This window comes from Sciurus carolinensis, chromosome 4 (assembly GCF_902686445.1).
Source record: "Sciurus carolinensis chromosome 4, mSciCar1.2, whole genome shotgun sequence".
NCBI classification, from domain to species: domain Eukaryota; kingdom Metazoa; phylum Chordata; class Mammalia; order Rodentia; family Sciuridae; genus Sciurus; species Sciurus carolinensis.
This window is the reverse complement of record NC_062216.1, coordinates 28,249,935-28,265,188: the sequence shown is the minus strand read 5'-3', so window position 1 is coordinate 28,265,188 and position 15,254 is coordinate 28,249,935. Positions and strand designations below refer to the sequence as shown.

At 31.8% G+C, this 15,254-nt stretch overlaps 1 protein-coding gene across 1 annotated transcript in view; it reads left to right on the top strand.

Moving 5' to 3' along the window:
• Fbxo8 (F-box protein 8) overlaps nt 1–15,254 on the top strand; it is a 50,993-nt gene that overhangs the window by 18,941 nt on the left and 16,798 nt on the right. The window contains exon 3 of the mRNA XM_047549487.1: nt 1,665–1,791. Coding sequence (XP_047405443.1) covers nt 1,665–1,791 — 127 coding nt within the window. The remainder of the gene's footprint in view (nt 1–1,664; nt 1,792–15,254) is intronic.

Genomic DNA, 15,254 nt, shown 5'->3' with positions numbered 1-15,254 from the left:
AGTGTTTGAAATAAATATAATTTTTACTTACCTATGAATATATGAGGGAATTAAAATACTTTAAAACTAGTTTATCCTTTATAGTCTGTTTCTACATTTTAACATTCCCCTCAAACTTAATTTGTGTTCCTACATTTGAACTTGAAAAAAAGTTCATTTCTAAGCTTATCTGAACTCAAACAGAATTTTTCATTTGAAGTTTAAATCAGAATGATTGATCTCTGATAGAGATTGTTGTTTGGATTTTTTCTTATTAATAAATTGTTTCTATTTGAAATTAAAGGCTGACTGAGTTTTTAACTTTGAATGTGTTGAATATTTGTTGTTTTGGGAGATTCTATTGCTTTCCCATAGCTTAGTAATAAAACTCAAAAGCTGTGATAAAAAGAATGCTAAAATACTAATAATTTTCTAAACAATTTATTGTAGTTATGATTTTAAAGTCAATGGTTTTATTTAGTTAGTAAAAGTAATGCCGGGGTGTAAATTAACTATTAAGAGAATAGTCTCAAATCAAATATTTTAACCACTTATCCTCACAATTTTTGATGTTTTAGACTACTAAGACAATAACTTTTTTCAGGTTTTCCTCTGTGTGTGTGTTTGTGTGTGTGTGTGTGTTTGAGAGAGAGAGAGAGAGAGAGAGAAGGAAAAGAAGGAAATTTGAGTCAGAAATCAATAATGAATATTAGAGGGTAAAACCATTTTGTCTCAAGTTGCAGGTGTTTTGAACACACAAAAATTCACATAATTTTGAGGCAAAGACTCCAGAATTTCCTCGCGTTCATAACAAGATAAAACTTGAGCTTTCAGACAACAACCTGTAGCTGTTACCTCTGTACAAAGTTGGAAACCACTATACTATACTAGTCTGCAGAAAATAGTGTATTTTTAGATGCAAACAGTATTTTAGGTTCAATAGACTTTTTAAACAATCATGTATCATTGTAATGGTAATGAATCAGTGTGTTTGAAGAACTGTGTTAACAGTTGTGCTTAACATTACATTTTTGATGTATTAAAATTGTAACATTACAGTTACTATGTTTAATTTGTCTGTTAATATATACATTTTTGAAAAAGCAAAAGATTGTTCCCCTGCCCAACAATCTTCCTGCCCAACCCCAAATCCCACTTATTTTTATTTTACAGTAGGGCATAGGTTACCTAATAGATTCCATTTAGCATCTTAATTAAGATTTCTAGCTGTGGAGTAAGACTCATTGTGTTCAAATCCTGCCTGTGTGACTTTGGACAACTTTTTTGTCTTTTTGTTTCTTATTGATTGCACCAATATCAGGATTGTTCAGAGGGTTGAATAAATTAATACAATTGAAATACTTAAAATAGTGCCTAGCATCTAGTAAGCACTGTCAGCTATTTTTACTATTATTGATACTTTTTTTAAACTTCAGATAGTACTCGTGAGTATTATTATTAATCTTTGTAACTCAAATTTTTAAGTTCTATCAAAATTGCCAAATTTAAGGCATTTATCATATTTGATAAATAAAAATCAAGTATAAAATTATAAATTTTAAACTCTAGAACTATAAGATCCAATTTTATATCATTTAATATTACTATTTTATCATGTTCATGCATATTTAACTTAGGAAATTAAATGCAGTAACTTTTTGTCTCATTTTCTCTTATTTTTACAGCTTGTGCAAATCCACTTGGGGTCACTGTTCCATTTACAATAAGAACCCACCTCTAGGATTTTCTTTTAGAAAACTGTATATGCAGCTGGATGAAGGTAGCCTTACCTTTAATGCCAACCCAGATGAGGTAAGTGAAAAATGTGAATGTTTGTGTCATGTGAACTTTATTACTATCTTACTGCAGCTTTCTAATATAACAAATTTGCAGGTAAAATAAGTCATTGAACATACCTTCTCAATCACTGAGAAGCTTAGTATTTTAAGTTATTGCTATATGACATAGTCATTTTCCTTTACTATGTCATGTTCTACTCTCTGCCTGCTCACTTTGTATGACAGTTTCCACGTGACGTATGCAGTCCTCTGCTGATCTCATAGAGATACTTACTAGTGGAGAGTATGACAATTTGGATAATTAGAACATAGAAAATGTTCATCAAATGTTGTCTACTGTATTTTTTGTTTATTATTTCTATTTGCTAGTGATGTACTTTTATCATAGGTAATCACAAAGAACATCATTCTAGTTTCCAACATCAACATGTTATCTTTAATTGATAGCTTTAACAATATAATTCTTTGTTGACATAAAAAGTACTTATAGATTGTTATAAAATGAAGAATTTTGTATTGATTATTTATTTCTTAAAATGTAATAATGATCAAAATTCAAAGCTGATTCTTCTACTTTTTTCCTATTGTCATTTTAATGTATTCTGAAAAAGTTCTGACTTTCAGAATTGTTTAAATATTTACTACACTAATTCTTTGAATTCTAAGTAGAAGTTATTCAATACTCAGAATTAATACTTCTAGGTGGAAAAAAATTAGCCAAATTTTTAAAATTTAAAACCAATTTTTAAAATTTATTTATTGAAGTCTTAAGGACTATGTAGGACTGAGAATGTAGCATAGTGGTGGGGTGCTTACTTAGCACATATGAGACCCTGGGTTCAATTCCCAGTACCACAAGGAAAAAAACACAGGACTCATTAAATTATGCAGCCAATTATTTTCTAAAATTATCTTAACTTTGGTTATTATTAGGGAAATGTTTCTCCCATGTACAATATTTTTATCTTAAACAGAAATACTGATTTTATAAATATACATATAATACCAGTGACAGCATTTTTTAAATTGATTTTCACTAATTACATATAGTTTCTTTCTTTGTTAAATTTTTCTTATACATATAAAAAAATCAAATAAAGTTTCATTGCAAAGATTTACGGTTACACAAATATCATTTGAGTTTTATCCTCACAAATTTACAAAATTTACATATTTTAAAACCCAGTATAATTTTGAAATTCAGGTATTTGTTCTCTTTCGCTCTTTCTACTGTTCTAAGAGGTAAGTAGAAAATTGATACTCTTAATGAAAACAGAATGATTCTTTGGAAGTTAAAGTTCAAATTATACATTTAGAACCAATAAAATATTGTTTTTAGAACCTAATGATCATTCTTTAGAAAGGCAAGTGAATGGATAAATTACCTATCGTAAGTTAGGTTTTTTTATTATTTTATTGTAAATTTTTCTGATGCTCTTTATTATTGAAAAAAACCACTTATTTTTAGTTTGTTTTTGATCAAATCCCAGTTATTTTTCTTGTAAACATATAGGAATATGAGCATGTCACCTTTTCAATCTCACACAAGGGCTTACCTTGGGCTTACCTACTCCGTTCAAGACATGATCAGAGAATGGCATGGTTTCAGAGACTTCATTGTTTTTATTATTTACATTAGACATTATTCATTGCTAATTAAAATAGTTCTCATGGTAAATTTTATGACAAGATATATGTTTTGCCTCCATTTTTTGAGGTAATTGAAGAACTGAGGCAGAATTATACCATGTTTTACTCTAGAATACATACAAATCAGGAGAGGCAGCTGTTGTTAAGCCCCAATCTTCATTGTACCCAATTTATTAAGCCATACTGGATCTTATCACAAATTATACTGATGTTGAGAAAAACTGTCATATTTAATTGATATGACTTAAAAATGTTACATTCTAAGGAAAATGAAACTTGGTAAGTACCAAGTTATAAATTTATAAAATTGAGAAAAGTTGGATGTAACTGCTGATATTGATTATGGTAAGTAGTCATTCCTTGCTAAGAGTATCTGTTTTTAAAACAAATCATAAAGCCATCTTTTTATTCAAAGATTAAATATATTTATATATAAACTTACACATATATATCCTCATACACTAAAATGTGGGAGTTTTAAGTATTCAAATTGAAAAAGCTAGACGTAAAAATATGAGTCCATCTTTACAACTACATATATCAACCTATAGCATTCTTGTTAGTACCTCCTCTAGAGCATTTGGAGGGGAGGCAGAGAAAAGAGGTAAAATTCAAATTCTTTTTTTTTTAATCTGACAGTTTTAAAAAATTTTAAGTCAAAATGTTTGCTAAGAGAGTGGATTGAAATTATTAATTTAAATAAGATTTTTTTTGATCATCAGATTTTACTTATCCATCCTACCTTCCATTGCTATTGAGAGTTGGCTGTATTTTCTTTTTCTTTACTCCTTGGCCTGATTTAAAGATATCCTTGAGCATTCCAAAAGTACCGAATTTACCATTTTGAAAGGGCCTTATAGTGCTGTCAAAAGCAGAAACCTGAACCACTCAAAGTGTGTTGTGGTTCCAGAATTCTGATGCTATGCTCTTATAAATATCAATAATTTAGCAGGTGTTTTCTGATAGCAAAATAGAATCCTGTCTTTATCAGAATGCAGTTAGGATACAAATGGGCAAAACAAAGTAATGAAATATATTTAATATGTTCAGAAAATTGAAGGGAAGTGTTTTAGTGACTATTGTATATTTTTGTTACTAATATAAATAAATAATAACCATTTGGTCAATTGTTTACCAAGTCTTCAAATTGAAAAGTAAAAGTTATCCAAAAAGATGTTCTTATGTTGAACTTATCTGTATGAATCATACATTAGCCAGGTCATTAGAATGATGTTTGTCAAGGTTTTTGAGCACTAGAATCAAAGAATATTTTTTGGAAATTGATTTTTCCCCCCACTCACTGGAGCACTGTCATCAGAAATATTATTTTTAGTTCATTTAACTCTGAGCAGTAAATTACTTTGGATGATATGTTTAAATGTAAGTGGTGTTTATTACAGGTTCCTGAGATAAGATGTATATAATTGTTCAGTATTATAAAAGTCTACTTTCCATAATTTCTAGTTTTGTACTTAACATTTTAATAGTAAGCATCATTAAAATATTATAAAAATAAGAATACTTACAGCCACAGGGAACAAGAATCTCCAAAGGACATCGTTCATGTCACCGATATGGGTAACCAAACTCCACAACAACTGCTGGCAGTGGCTCATGGGGTGGGGGAGAACATCTGCACAATTTGTGGTACGACTATCTAGCACGCTGTTGTTATATGCATGATGTTGTGATCTCAGCTGTATGTAATGTCTTGATCTTATGCATGAGCTTGTGTATTTAGTGGCAGATGACCACATTCTTGTAAAGGAATGTGCTGAGACCTGTTTCTATTAAGTCGTATCTCCCCTGCATGTACGAGTTATGTGTGTTGATTTTATTCTACTAGCAGTATTATAATAAAGTAATTTTACTTACCAACCAGTAAGCTATATTTCTTGTGCTATATTTTGTATGAAAACATTTTCTTGACATGTATTTTAAATTTAGAGACTAAAAAACTGGCGATGAATATGATTTAATTTTATTATAGGCTTTTTATTTCTGAAAACATTTTTAACAGTTTTTTTATATCCTCATTGGGGTTAGATTTTAAAAAAAGTATTTTCCCCCTGTATTCACACAGAAAGACCCACATGCATACTTTTTTGTAATTTACTAGGTTGTTCATAGATAAGCTCTATTATAAAAATATTTTAGTTTGACCTATATACATATTTTAGATAGAAATCAATATGCAATTTATTTTTAAGACAACATATTCTTTTTGTTGTTGGACCTGTTAAAATATAAACAGGAAAGTTGTAAGAGTTCTCCATTTTAGAAAGGATCTTAGGAGTTTATACTCAATTCTTACTGATACTGAATCTTCCTGAATTTTTACTTTGATATACGGCAACAAAATGGTCATTACTTCATAGTAGAGTAACAGGGGTGAAAGTCACTTTGATTTTTATTCCTAGGGAAAAACTCTGCCTGATGTTATAAGAATATGTAGACAAACATTTCTCAAGTGTATTCTTTGAAATACCTACCTTAAAGGAAGTTTCTAAGTCTAATAAAATTGAACCTCATATGTTATGATTAATTGGCTTATTTACAGCATAACTTTTCAAAGCCTTTAATACATTGATGCACATTGTGACTCTTTAAAAGGGAGATGTCATATGTAGAATTATCCAAGTTTATTTGACTATATGTGTGTGTATATATATATATATATATATATATATATATATGTTTTTTGTAAAAGAACATTCCAGGGAACACATATTGAGATACACTACTTTAGATTATTTGTAATCCTACTGTGTATAAATGTTAGAATGGTTGAAATACTTAATTTATAACTATCTGATAGAATCTCAATGAATCTGTGGATCCATAATTGCTTATTTTTTAGTTTTACCTGTAATATTCTTTCTTATGAAAGTCTGTAGATCTGTAACTATTTTTTTTACATTGTCTGATAGTACTTATTATCAAGAAAAAAACCTGAGAGTTGTGTTTGAGTCTTGATAGACTGAGGTATTTTTTCATGTTCTCATTTTGATTGTGTGTCTAATTTGTTAAGAAAAAATGTTAATTTGGAAAATAAGTGTAGGAAAATAAACCTGAAAGCAATACTAAATTTAAGCAACAACCTGTAGACCCTGATATAAATGTCCATGTCAAATAATTTGAAACTAATAAACTATTCATCATTAAATCCTCAGTATCTCATTCTCTTTCTCTATTAAATCTAAGTAGCTCCTGTTTCACAAGATGCTTTTTATGTTAGAAAATGTACTGCCTTGTGAGATTTTATTCTTAGGTCTATATATCTAGAAATTTTACTTTATCATTCTACCAAAAGTAGATTAATTTCTCAGGACTAAACTTAGAAGTAGTAGTAGAATGTGAACCAGAACAACAGTGAGATGTGTGTTCTCTGAACAATGACTGTGACCATAAAGAAAGATAAATACAGACTCCTAATTCTTGGCTATTATTTAGAGTCTATTTAGGAATAATTTAGTTCTCAATTGCCCTATACTATGCTGCTTCATTCAACAGTTCCATGGTTTGCTGCTTGCCACACCCACTTCTGCCTGTATAGATGGCTAGGATATTTTTTACTGTAAGCAGCAGAACCTAAGCTAATAGTGACCTAGACCATATACATTTGTTTATTTCAAAAGGGTTCTGGAAGTGGTTATCCCAGATTAATACGGTGATCTCATTGTGGACTCACAACCTATTGACTTACCTCTTGGTAGCAAGATGGCTGTCACAGTTCAAAAATACCACATTCTCAAGTGATACTCTTCCCAGCACAAAAAAAAGGGTGGAAAAAGAAGCTCTTTCTTTACATTCCTTAAATGTACTAAGTTAAAAGATTTTTCCAGAAACCTTCAATATACCTCTTCTCATTTCCTCATGAGTAGAAGTGAATCACAATTACATCAACACGCCTGGACTAATAGGGAGCAGAATAGGAAGGATTACATGATTGATTTAGACTGATAGATTGATTTAAGATGCTAGAAAAGTGGGAAATGGCATATGGGAAGGCATCCAAGCATCCATAACATCAATTTAATTAGTGATCACTTGCAAAATTTGTGATTCTGTCTCCCTTATTTTTTGGTTTCCATTGGGTCAGAGGTATGAGGAAAAGTAGTAACACCAGAAGCACAACCTTTTGAATTGACAGCTAACTCTTCCTTTTTACCATTTTAAACCGTCTGCCATTGAGCAAACAGACAAAAAAGAAGGGAGATGGTTATGTTGTGCTTGAACCTTCATTACCAGAGGGAAATAGCTACTACTGCACAGTGAGGAAAAAGAGAACAGAGATAGAATTCAAGAGATGCCTTGGAGTTCCTTTTAATATGACTGTATTCTATGACAAAAATAATTTTTTAAAAATTCACAGTAGGCCTACATGATCCCATTACTTTGTCTCCTCACTAGAGAAAGAACCTCAACCAGCTGAGTTGCAGTAGCGTTCCTCATCTCAAGAGTTAAATATAGCTTATTCTAAGCTAATCACATTAATTCAATTCCCCCCTGGCTTCCATGACATTCATATAATCCAGTTCTGACTCATGAGATTAGGAATGTAAGATTTTCCAGGTTGTAAAAAGAAACAAAAGGAAGTAGTACTGTGTGTGTGTGTGTAGGCATGCACAACTCTGGGCATTGGTGTATAAGTCTGTAATGATAGAACCACTTGCAGCCATTTTGCAGTCATGAGGGGTATTAGAAACACAGAATAGAAGATTGGAAAGAAAAAATTGGGTCTGAGTTGCCATTCTTGAGCCCAACAACCCTAGGGCCCTATTAGTTTGGAACTTCTTGTTTTACAAGATAATTTCATTTTAAAGTAAATTTATCCCTTTATTGATTTTGAATCAGGATCTCTATTGTTTATAACACAAATCAGCCTGATATATTATTATTATCATTATTAACCAAACTTATAGGAGTTTGATATGTAATCCTGAATGCAGATTATTTTTTAAACATTTCTAATTGGAAAATGAAATTAATTTATCCCCAGATTTGCTGATGAGAATTTAATCAGAGAAAAAAGAGCTAATTAACAATGAAGAGAGTCCCTCACCAAAAACAGCTTAACTAGCTTCTAAGAATTCTTTATCCAAAGGTGCTAAAATGTTCATGTTCATTGACCAAGCCTCTTCTGCTTGATCAGCATTAGTCAAAGTGCAAAATTATGCCCCCTAGACACTAAATATCATTCTCTGTCTAAACAAATTAATAATTTGAACCAAAAGGTTACAGCTAGTCAAATCTTGCTAATCTGGAGAGTTTTTTTTACTTCTTTGAGGGTAAGGTAGTATAAGTGAATATGTATATATGAAGGCATGAATATGTGTATTTGTCTGTCTATCCACCCACCTACCTCTTTTTTAATCTGCTCCATGAGGTGATTTTTATGGTTAAGAGGGCAACTTTATCCTGTGTCTATTAGGTCAATTTTATATTACTTGCCCTAAGCATACTCTATTCCGGCCACCTCCTCCTCCTTTGTTTCCAGTAGTCATTGCAACATGTGGTTTATAATCAGTCCACAGAAAGATTTGTGGATTCCAGGTAAACCTTTTAGAAGAAGCTTAAAAGAGACAAATTTCCCATAGTTTATTCATTGATCAAACCACCCGATGGATTTTGCTTTTGTTTTCCCAGAATGCTGAAATACCAATATGCTACCTTACTAGGTATGAATCTTTAGAAGTAAAAGTTATCTGAAATTAGTAGACAGTGTATTAATGAACAATGTGTTGATTACAGAACTGAGGAAGATTTTTTCTTCATTTAAATTGTTACCAGTTTAGAGACATTGTAATATTAGCTTAAGTATTTTAAATACATTTCAAAGAAAAATCTATTTTCCTTTTTTTCTTTATCGTATACTACCTGACCACTTTGATAGTCCAAAATGATTTCTTCTATCTGATGTAACCACAACTTCAGTGCAACTTAATAGCACTGTCTAGATTTAATGTCTAAGGTAGGAGTCTCTCCTATATGTCTTTTCTGAGTTTAGCAGTTGTTACTACTACTGTCAGAGTACGTGTCACTGCAAAGTATGACAGTAGTTCTTCAATTATTGAATGTAGTCAAGTCTAAGTTAATGGATACCATCAACTACAGTTTTTAAAAATATAGGAATAGGAAAGAAACACTACACTAAGGGTATGTTTTAATCATAATGTCATATACATTTATCCATAAGATTATGTCATTTTTCCTTCTTACATATCAAAATTTTTAGAGCTACCTTTTTTATAATCAAAATTTTAATTATGATCTACTTTAGGCCACCAAAAGTTAAATATAGCATAAGAGTAATATGCTTCTTTTGATTATATGAACTAATGACACTGATCTTTTAGAATTTATAATTTGAGGCATTTCAAGGTATATATGGTTTTATCTGCCCTTCGTGTTTAATCTAACTCATAGTTATAGGGGTTGTATTATTTTCTTTTTTTCTTTTAGATAAATAATTCTTAAAAGTTTATAGCTTCTCTTGAATGTCAGCTGAGAGCTTTGTACACTAAGTTCAGATATTCTTTCAACAAATATTTATTATCTATGCCTCTTACAAAGTTTCATGACTTTGATTTGGAGCAAATTATTTAAACTCTCAATGCTTCTGTTGATTCTTCTTTAAAAAAGGTACAATAAGAGTACGTATAACATGATGCCATAAAGATTTAGTGAAACGACATGTTAAATTCTTAGTGCTTCTAACTGCTCACCAAAATGGGTCTAGGTATTTATACTAGAAGTACAACTACAACAACTTAAAATTTGAAGAACCAGATGCTGGTTTAGGCCTTGGAGTTTTAGAACTTTTAGATTCTATTAGATAACTATCTTGACACCTGAGTACTAGTCCTTCATGAAGGGTGTATTGGTCCCATAAAAAATCTCCAAGCTTTGGTGATACCCTTTGCCTTTAATTGTATTTCCTGACATATGATGAATAATCTTTTGCATGTGCAATGAACATTTTGTTTCAATGATGATGCCTAGTTTAATCTTTTTAAAGACATTTTAAAGAGTAATTAGGTGTCCAAAAATTATGTCCAAATTAAAACGTGTCTCAGCTCAAATGGTGGTAGCAGGAATAGACACTTTCATTACATGAATAAATGTATATATACATTGGCAGTGAAGGTACCATTTAAGCCCCAACTTGCTTTTCTTTGCTTGTCTGCTGTTAAGACTTTAAAAAAAAAAAAATAGTTGTTTAAAGTGTCATATGTTTTCTTTCATATGTGGAAGCTAGAGAATAAAAAGAATCTCATGAAAACTGGAAGGGGATCAGGGAGAAGGATGAAGGGAAAGCAAGGAGAGGTTCTGAAGAGTGAAATTGATTCAATTATGTACATGCACAGATATGCCACAATGAAACCCCTATTTGCATAATTGATATGCACCATAAAATTTTTAAATAGTTGTTCATTTCATAATTGTTTAAGAGCTGTTAAAATATTTATAAATGTGCATATTAAGATAATATGATAAAAACTATACCTTATTTGTCAGTGAGCTACATAGTTATATATATGTGTATATGCACATTGCAAATGCAGTGTTTGTGTGATTTTTGTAAAGTGGAAATTCTAAATTAGCTAACATCAGTGTTGAATATATTACATTATCATTAGTTCAGTTGTTATTAATTGTACCTTAACTTAATAGAATTTTATTTTCATATTTTAATTCTAATGCTTTCTTCCTTCCACTTTAGAGGCAGGTTAGAGATAGAAGACTTTTTCCAAGATTCTTGCCTCAACTAATAGCAATTTCTCAGTAATAATTATAATAATTATTGTTACATTTAATTCTTACTGGTAATTTATCATTTGTGAAGTAACTTCATCTCTGTCATCTTATTGATGCATCCCAGTGACAAGTGTTCCTGTTTTGGGAGCTATTATTTTTCCCAGATGTGACTCATTTTTTTGTTTGAAACTATTAGAATAATTAATATGACTTTTAATTATTTATTTAAAATTTTAGGCAGGGAGGTTCATATATTTTGTCTGATGTCATGGCTTTCTCTTTCTTGAAGAATAAACAAACATCTGTCCCACATCTCCCCTCCAGTTTATCTAGGTTCCACTGGAGGAGATTTCTCATTTTTATTTTAACTGTCCTACCTTTATGTGAGATTTCCTGTTGATTTCTAGCTACAAATAATTTCAGGTATATATGTGACTGTGCTTAGTAATTCCTCAGCATTCTGAATAAATAGTTCCCAGAAGCTTCTAAAATCCTTGCTAATTTGAACATCATAAACAAAATGATTTTTTCCCACATCCTGCATTCACATCTGAATAATAAAATTCTTCATTATCTTCCAGATGAATTGTGATGTTATGATTCATTGCAGTAACTATAGTAAAGGGAATTAGCTACAGGACAGTGATGCATTCTCTTCTCATGATTTTCTTTTCTCCCACGTGTGTGGACAGTGACTGTTCTTTGTTCTTCATAGGGAAAAGAAGAGACTGAGATCTGCAGTTCAGATTTCAAGCTGACATCAAAATTCTCTTTCCATTTAGTTCTGTGTATTACAGAGTCTTCCAGTGCATAACTTAGTTATGGGTACCTATATAGAAGGAAAACATATTAGCCCCATAAACTAATCTTTCTATATTTCTTTTTTGGAGATTGAACCCGGGGCTGCTTAACCACTTAACTACATCCCCAACCCTTTTTAATATTTTATTTAGAGACAGGTCTCACTAAGTCGCTGGGATTGGATTTTTTTTAGATTTTTTTTTTCTTTTTAGTTATACATGACAGTAGAATGTATTTTGACATATCATATATACATGGAGTATAACTTCCCATTTTTGTGGTTGTACATGATATGGAGTTACATTGGTCATGTATTCTTATATGAACATTTGAAAGTTATGTCTGATTCATTCTACTGTCTTTCCCATTCCCATACCCACTTCTTCCCCCAATTCTACCCTGTCCAATCCAGTGAACTTCCACTCCTTCCTCCCTGCCGCCTATTGTGAATCAACATCCCATGTCAGAGAGAACTTTTGGCCTTTGGTTTTTTGAGATTGGCTTATTTCACTTAGCATGATAGTCTCCAGTTCCATCCTGATTCTCCTGCCTTGTAATGCCTCCCGAGCTGCTGGGACAACAGGCATGCGCCACCGTGCCCTGTCTACATAGTACAACTTTAAAAACTTGGGGGTGTTAAGAAACCCAGGCCCATCTGCTCACTATTTAAAAACCAATACTAAGGAGATGAAAGTTGTTGGGAAGGACATAATCAAAATTATTTGAAGATGAACACCCTGAGAAGATGGGGAGAAACTATCATCCCTGCCACCCCCCACCCCACCCCCACGCGAAGGCCATCTTGGGAAATCCAGGACTATAAGGACTTTTATAGGGAGGGAAAAAAGGTGCACTGACATAATGTGCAGGAAGGCTAGGTGATGAGTGGGCTTTTCCTCATCCAGGGCATGTGTCTTTTTTCTTAGACTGGAACATTGCAAGGTACCTTGATCTCCTGGGCTAATTTCTAAAATGCTGTAGACAAATGGATTGTTTTTCTCCCCACCCCATCTGCTTCTCTTTTCTTGGTCCTGAGGATCAGATCCAGAACCTCAAGCATACTAGATAGACTCTCTGTCACTGAGTTATTCATCCAGCTCCAACACATGATTTTTCTACAAGTTAAGCATCATTTTATGCATTCTGATATAAGGTGAAGGTTACCAGATGTTCTGGGTTCTATAAAGAAAGATTATGCAATTTCAAAGATTGATCATTTCCACGCAGCTTTTCTTTGGAACTTAGACTGCAGGGCAAAAGGAGGAGCTGAAACTGCAAAAGACAACCCACAAAGGAGTAGCCATTTTTACAGGCATAACTTTTTAACTTTGAATCTAGTTGCTAGATTAGAAGTAACAATTATCATTATGAGCATCTTAAATTATCATTAATAAAATATGGAGAATTTTAAAATTTTCTCTTTTGAAGTTTTGATAATTTTGGTTTGTAAAACAAATTGGAAATAGATTAACAGGGAAATAAGCACATAAATTTATCAAGGTGCAGAAACATCTGAGCCATATACAAATTGTGAGAATCAAAGAAAGGGCCAAATGCTTAAGCTTATTTTGAGCTACAGACAGAAGTAGGGTCATGAGGCTGAGGAAGGTGATGACCTGTTATGGAATGGTGACAGAAAGAAAACACACCCAGCTGAGGTTGTCTTATTGTGCAGGTAAAGTCTCCCAGGTAATATTCATCTGATTACCACCTGTGGTTATCTCTACCAGGTGTCAGACCCTCAATTGCTTCAAGTGAAAAAATCCTCTTTATTTTACTACATGTAAAAAACAAGGTATTGATTTTTTATTTGCAAATAAATCACCAGAATTATTCTCAGCCATTCAAATTTTGTGGACTTTTTATTTTATTTCCTTAACTATTGAGCACATATTCTCTGAGTAAACAGGAAGAGTGAGAGCTGTTGAACTGAACAAAATAGATTTTGTATTTATCTTAGCAATTCTGAAATCCTGTAAAAGAAGAAATCTTATCAGAGCAGTCATCTTAATCATTGTTGCTTCTGTATTTAAAGTAGACAATGAGAATACTTCTAAGAAGACAATAGCAGGCTGTGTTTTGATATGCTATTTGTTACTATCTAGAAAGTGAAATTTTCTTTACATGTCTTATCTCTTAATTTTCACATTACTTTTACTGTGAAAACACTACATTTCAACTAAATTTTATTTGTTCATCTCACTGTAATTAAAATGTATATGTAAAAATTAATATATCAGTTTTATATTGAAAGGAAGATTAGAAATCTAGATTGAACTATTTTATAAATATTTATTGCTAAAATTTAAGAGTTGTGATTTTTAAAATGTCCTTTTAAAAATAAAATTAAATGCAGTGTCCAGTTTCTTTCTGTTAGTGTTCTGACAATAGGTTTATCATGATACTGGATTTTGCATTGATTAAAAGGACAAATTTGAACAAAACAAGCTAAATCAATTTTTTTCAAAAATTTCTTTACTAAGCTGTTCTCTAAGAAAACAATTTAAGAATATTTCCCTCGTATGTGATGGTTTTGTTATATTAGTGATTTCCTTTATTGACATGAACTGTTACACAATGTTCCTGCAGGGTATCTGTGCTAGTAGTCAGTAGAACGTACTTTTCCATTTGGCTTTAAGTGCCTAAATTTTTTAGAATGCATTCTATTCCCAAATATATATTTACTGATTCTAAACATATATGATAGATTTTGCAGAATTTTAACATGAAAGAGGACTGATTCACTTTGACTTTCCCTGGATTCTTATTGCTGCTCAGCACCATTATAGTTTATTACTAGTGGATTCCATTATACCCCCCACCATTGCTAATAGAAATCTTCACTGCTTTGCACAAGGATCCAGATCAGCTCTCTCTTTTCAATCCCTTTCCAAATGGGTATTCTCCTTAAGAAGGAAACCAACATAGACTGTTTTCTGCTTTTTACTTTCTTAATATATCTATTGTTAGAAATACCGACTTGCCCCAAGAAATCAAACACGCTCTGGGTGAGCAAGGCAAACTTTACTTCTGTTTGAAGGGCAGAACCTGGCTAGCCAAGCGCACATGGGCTAGCAGACTGCAGGACTCCCCCTTACTCTAGTAAGAGGAGTTTGGGGTTACAATCTACACCATTAGCTAATTTTAAAATTGAGGTGGGCAAAGGGAAGGACTATAGTTATAAATGGCTACAATTGAATCTTGACATCCCAATTAAGCCTAAATACCATATTCTGAAAATGATCAAACTTTTTATTTCTCGCA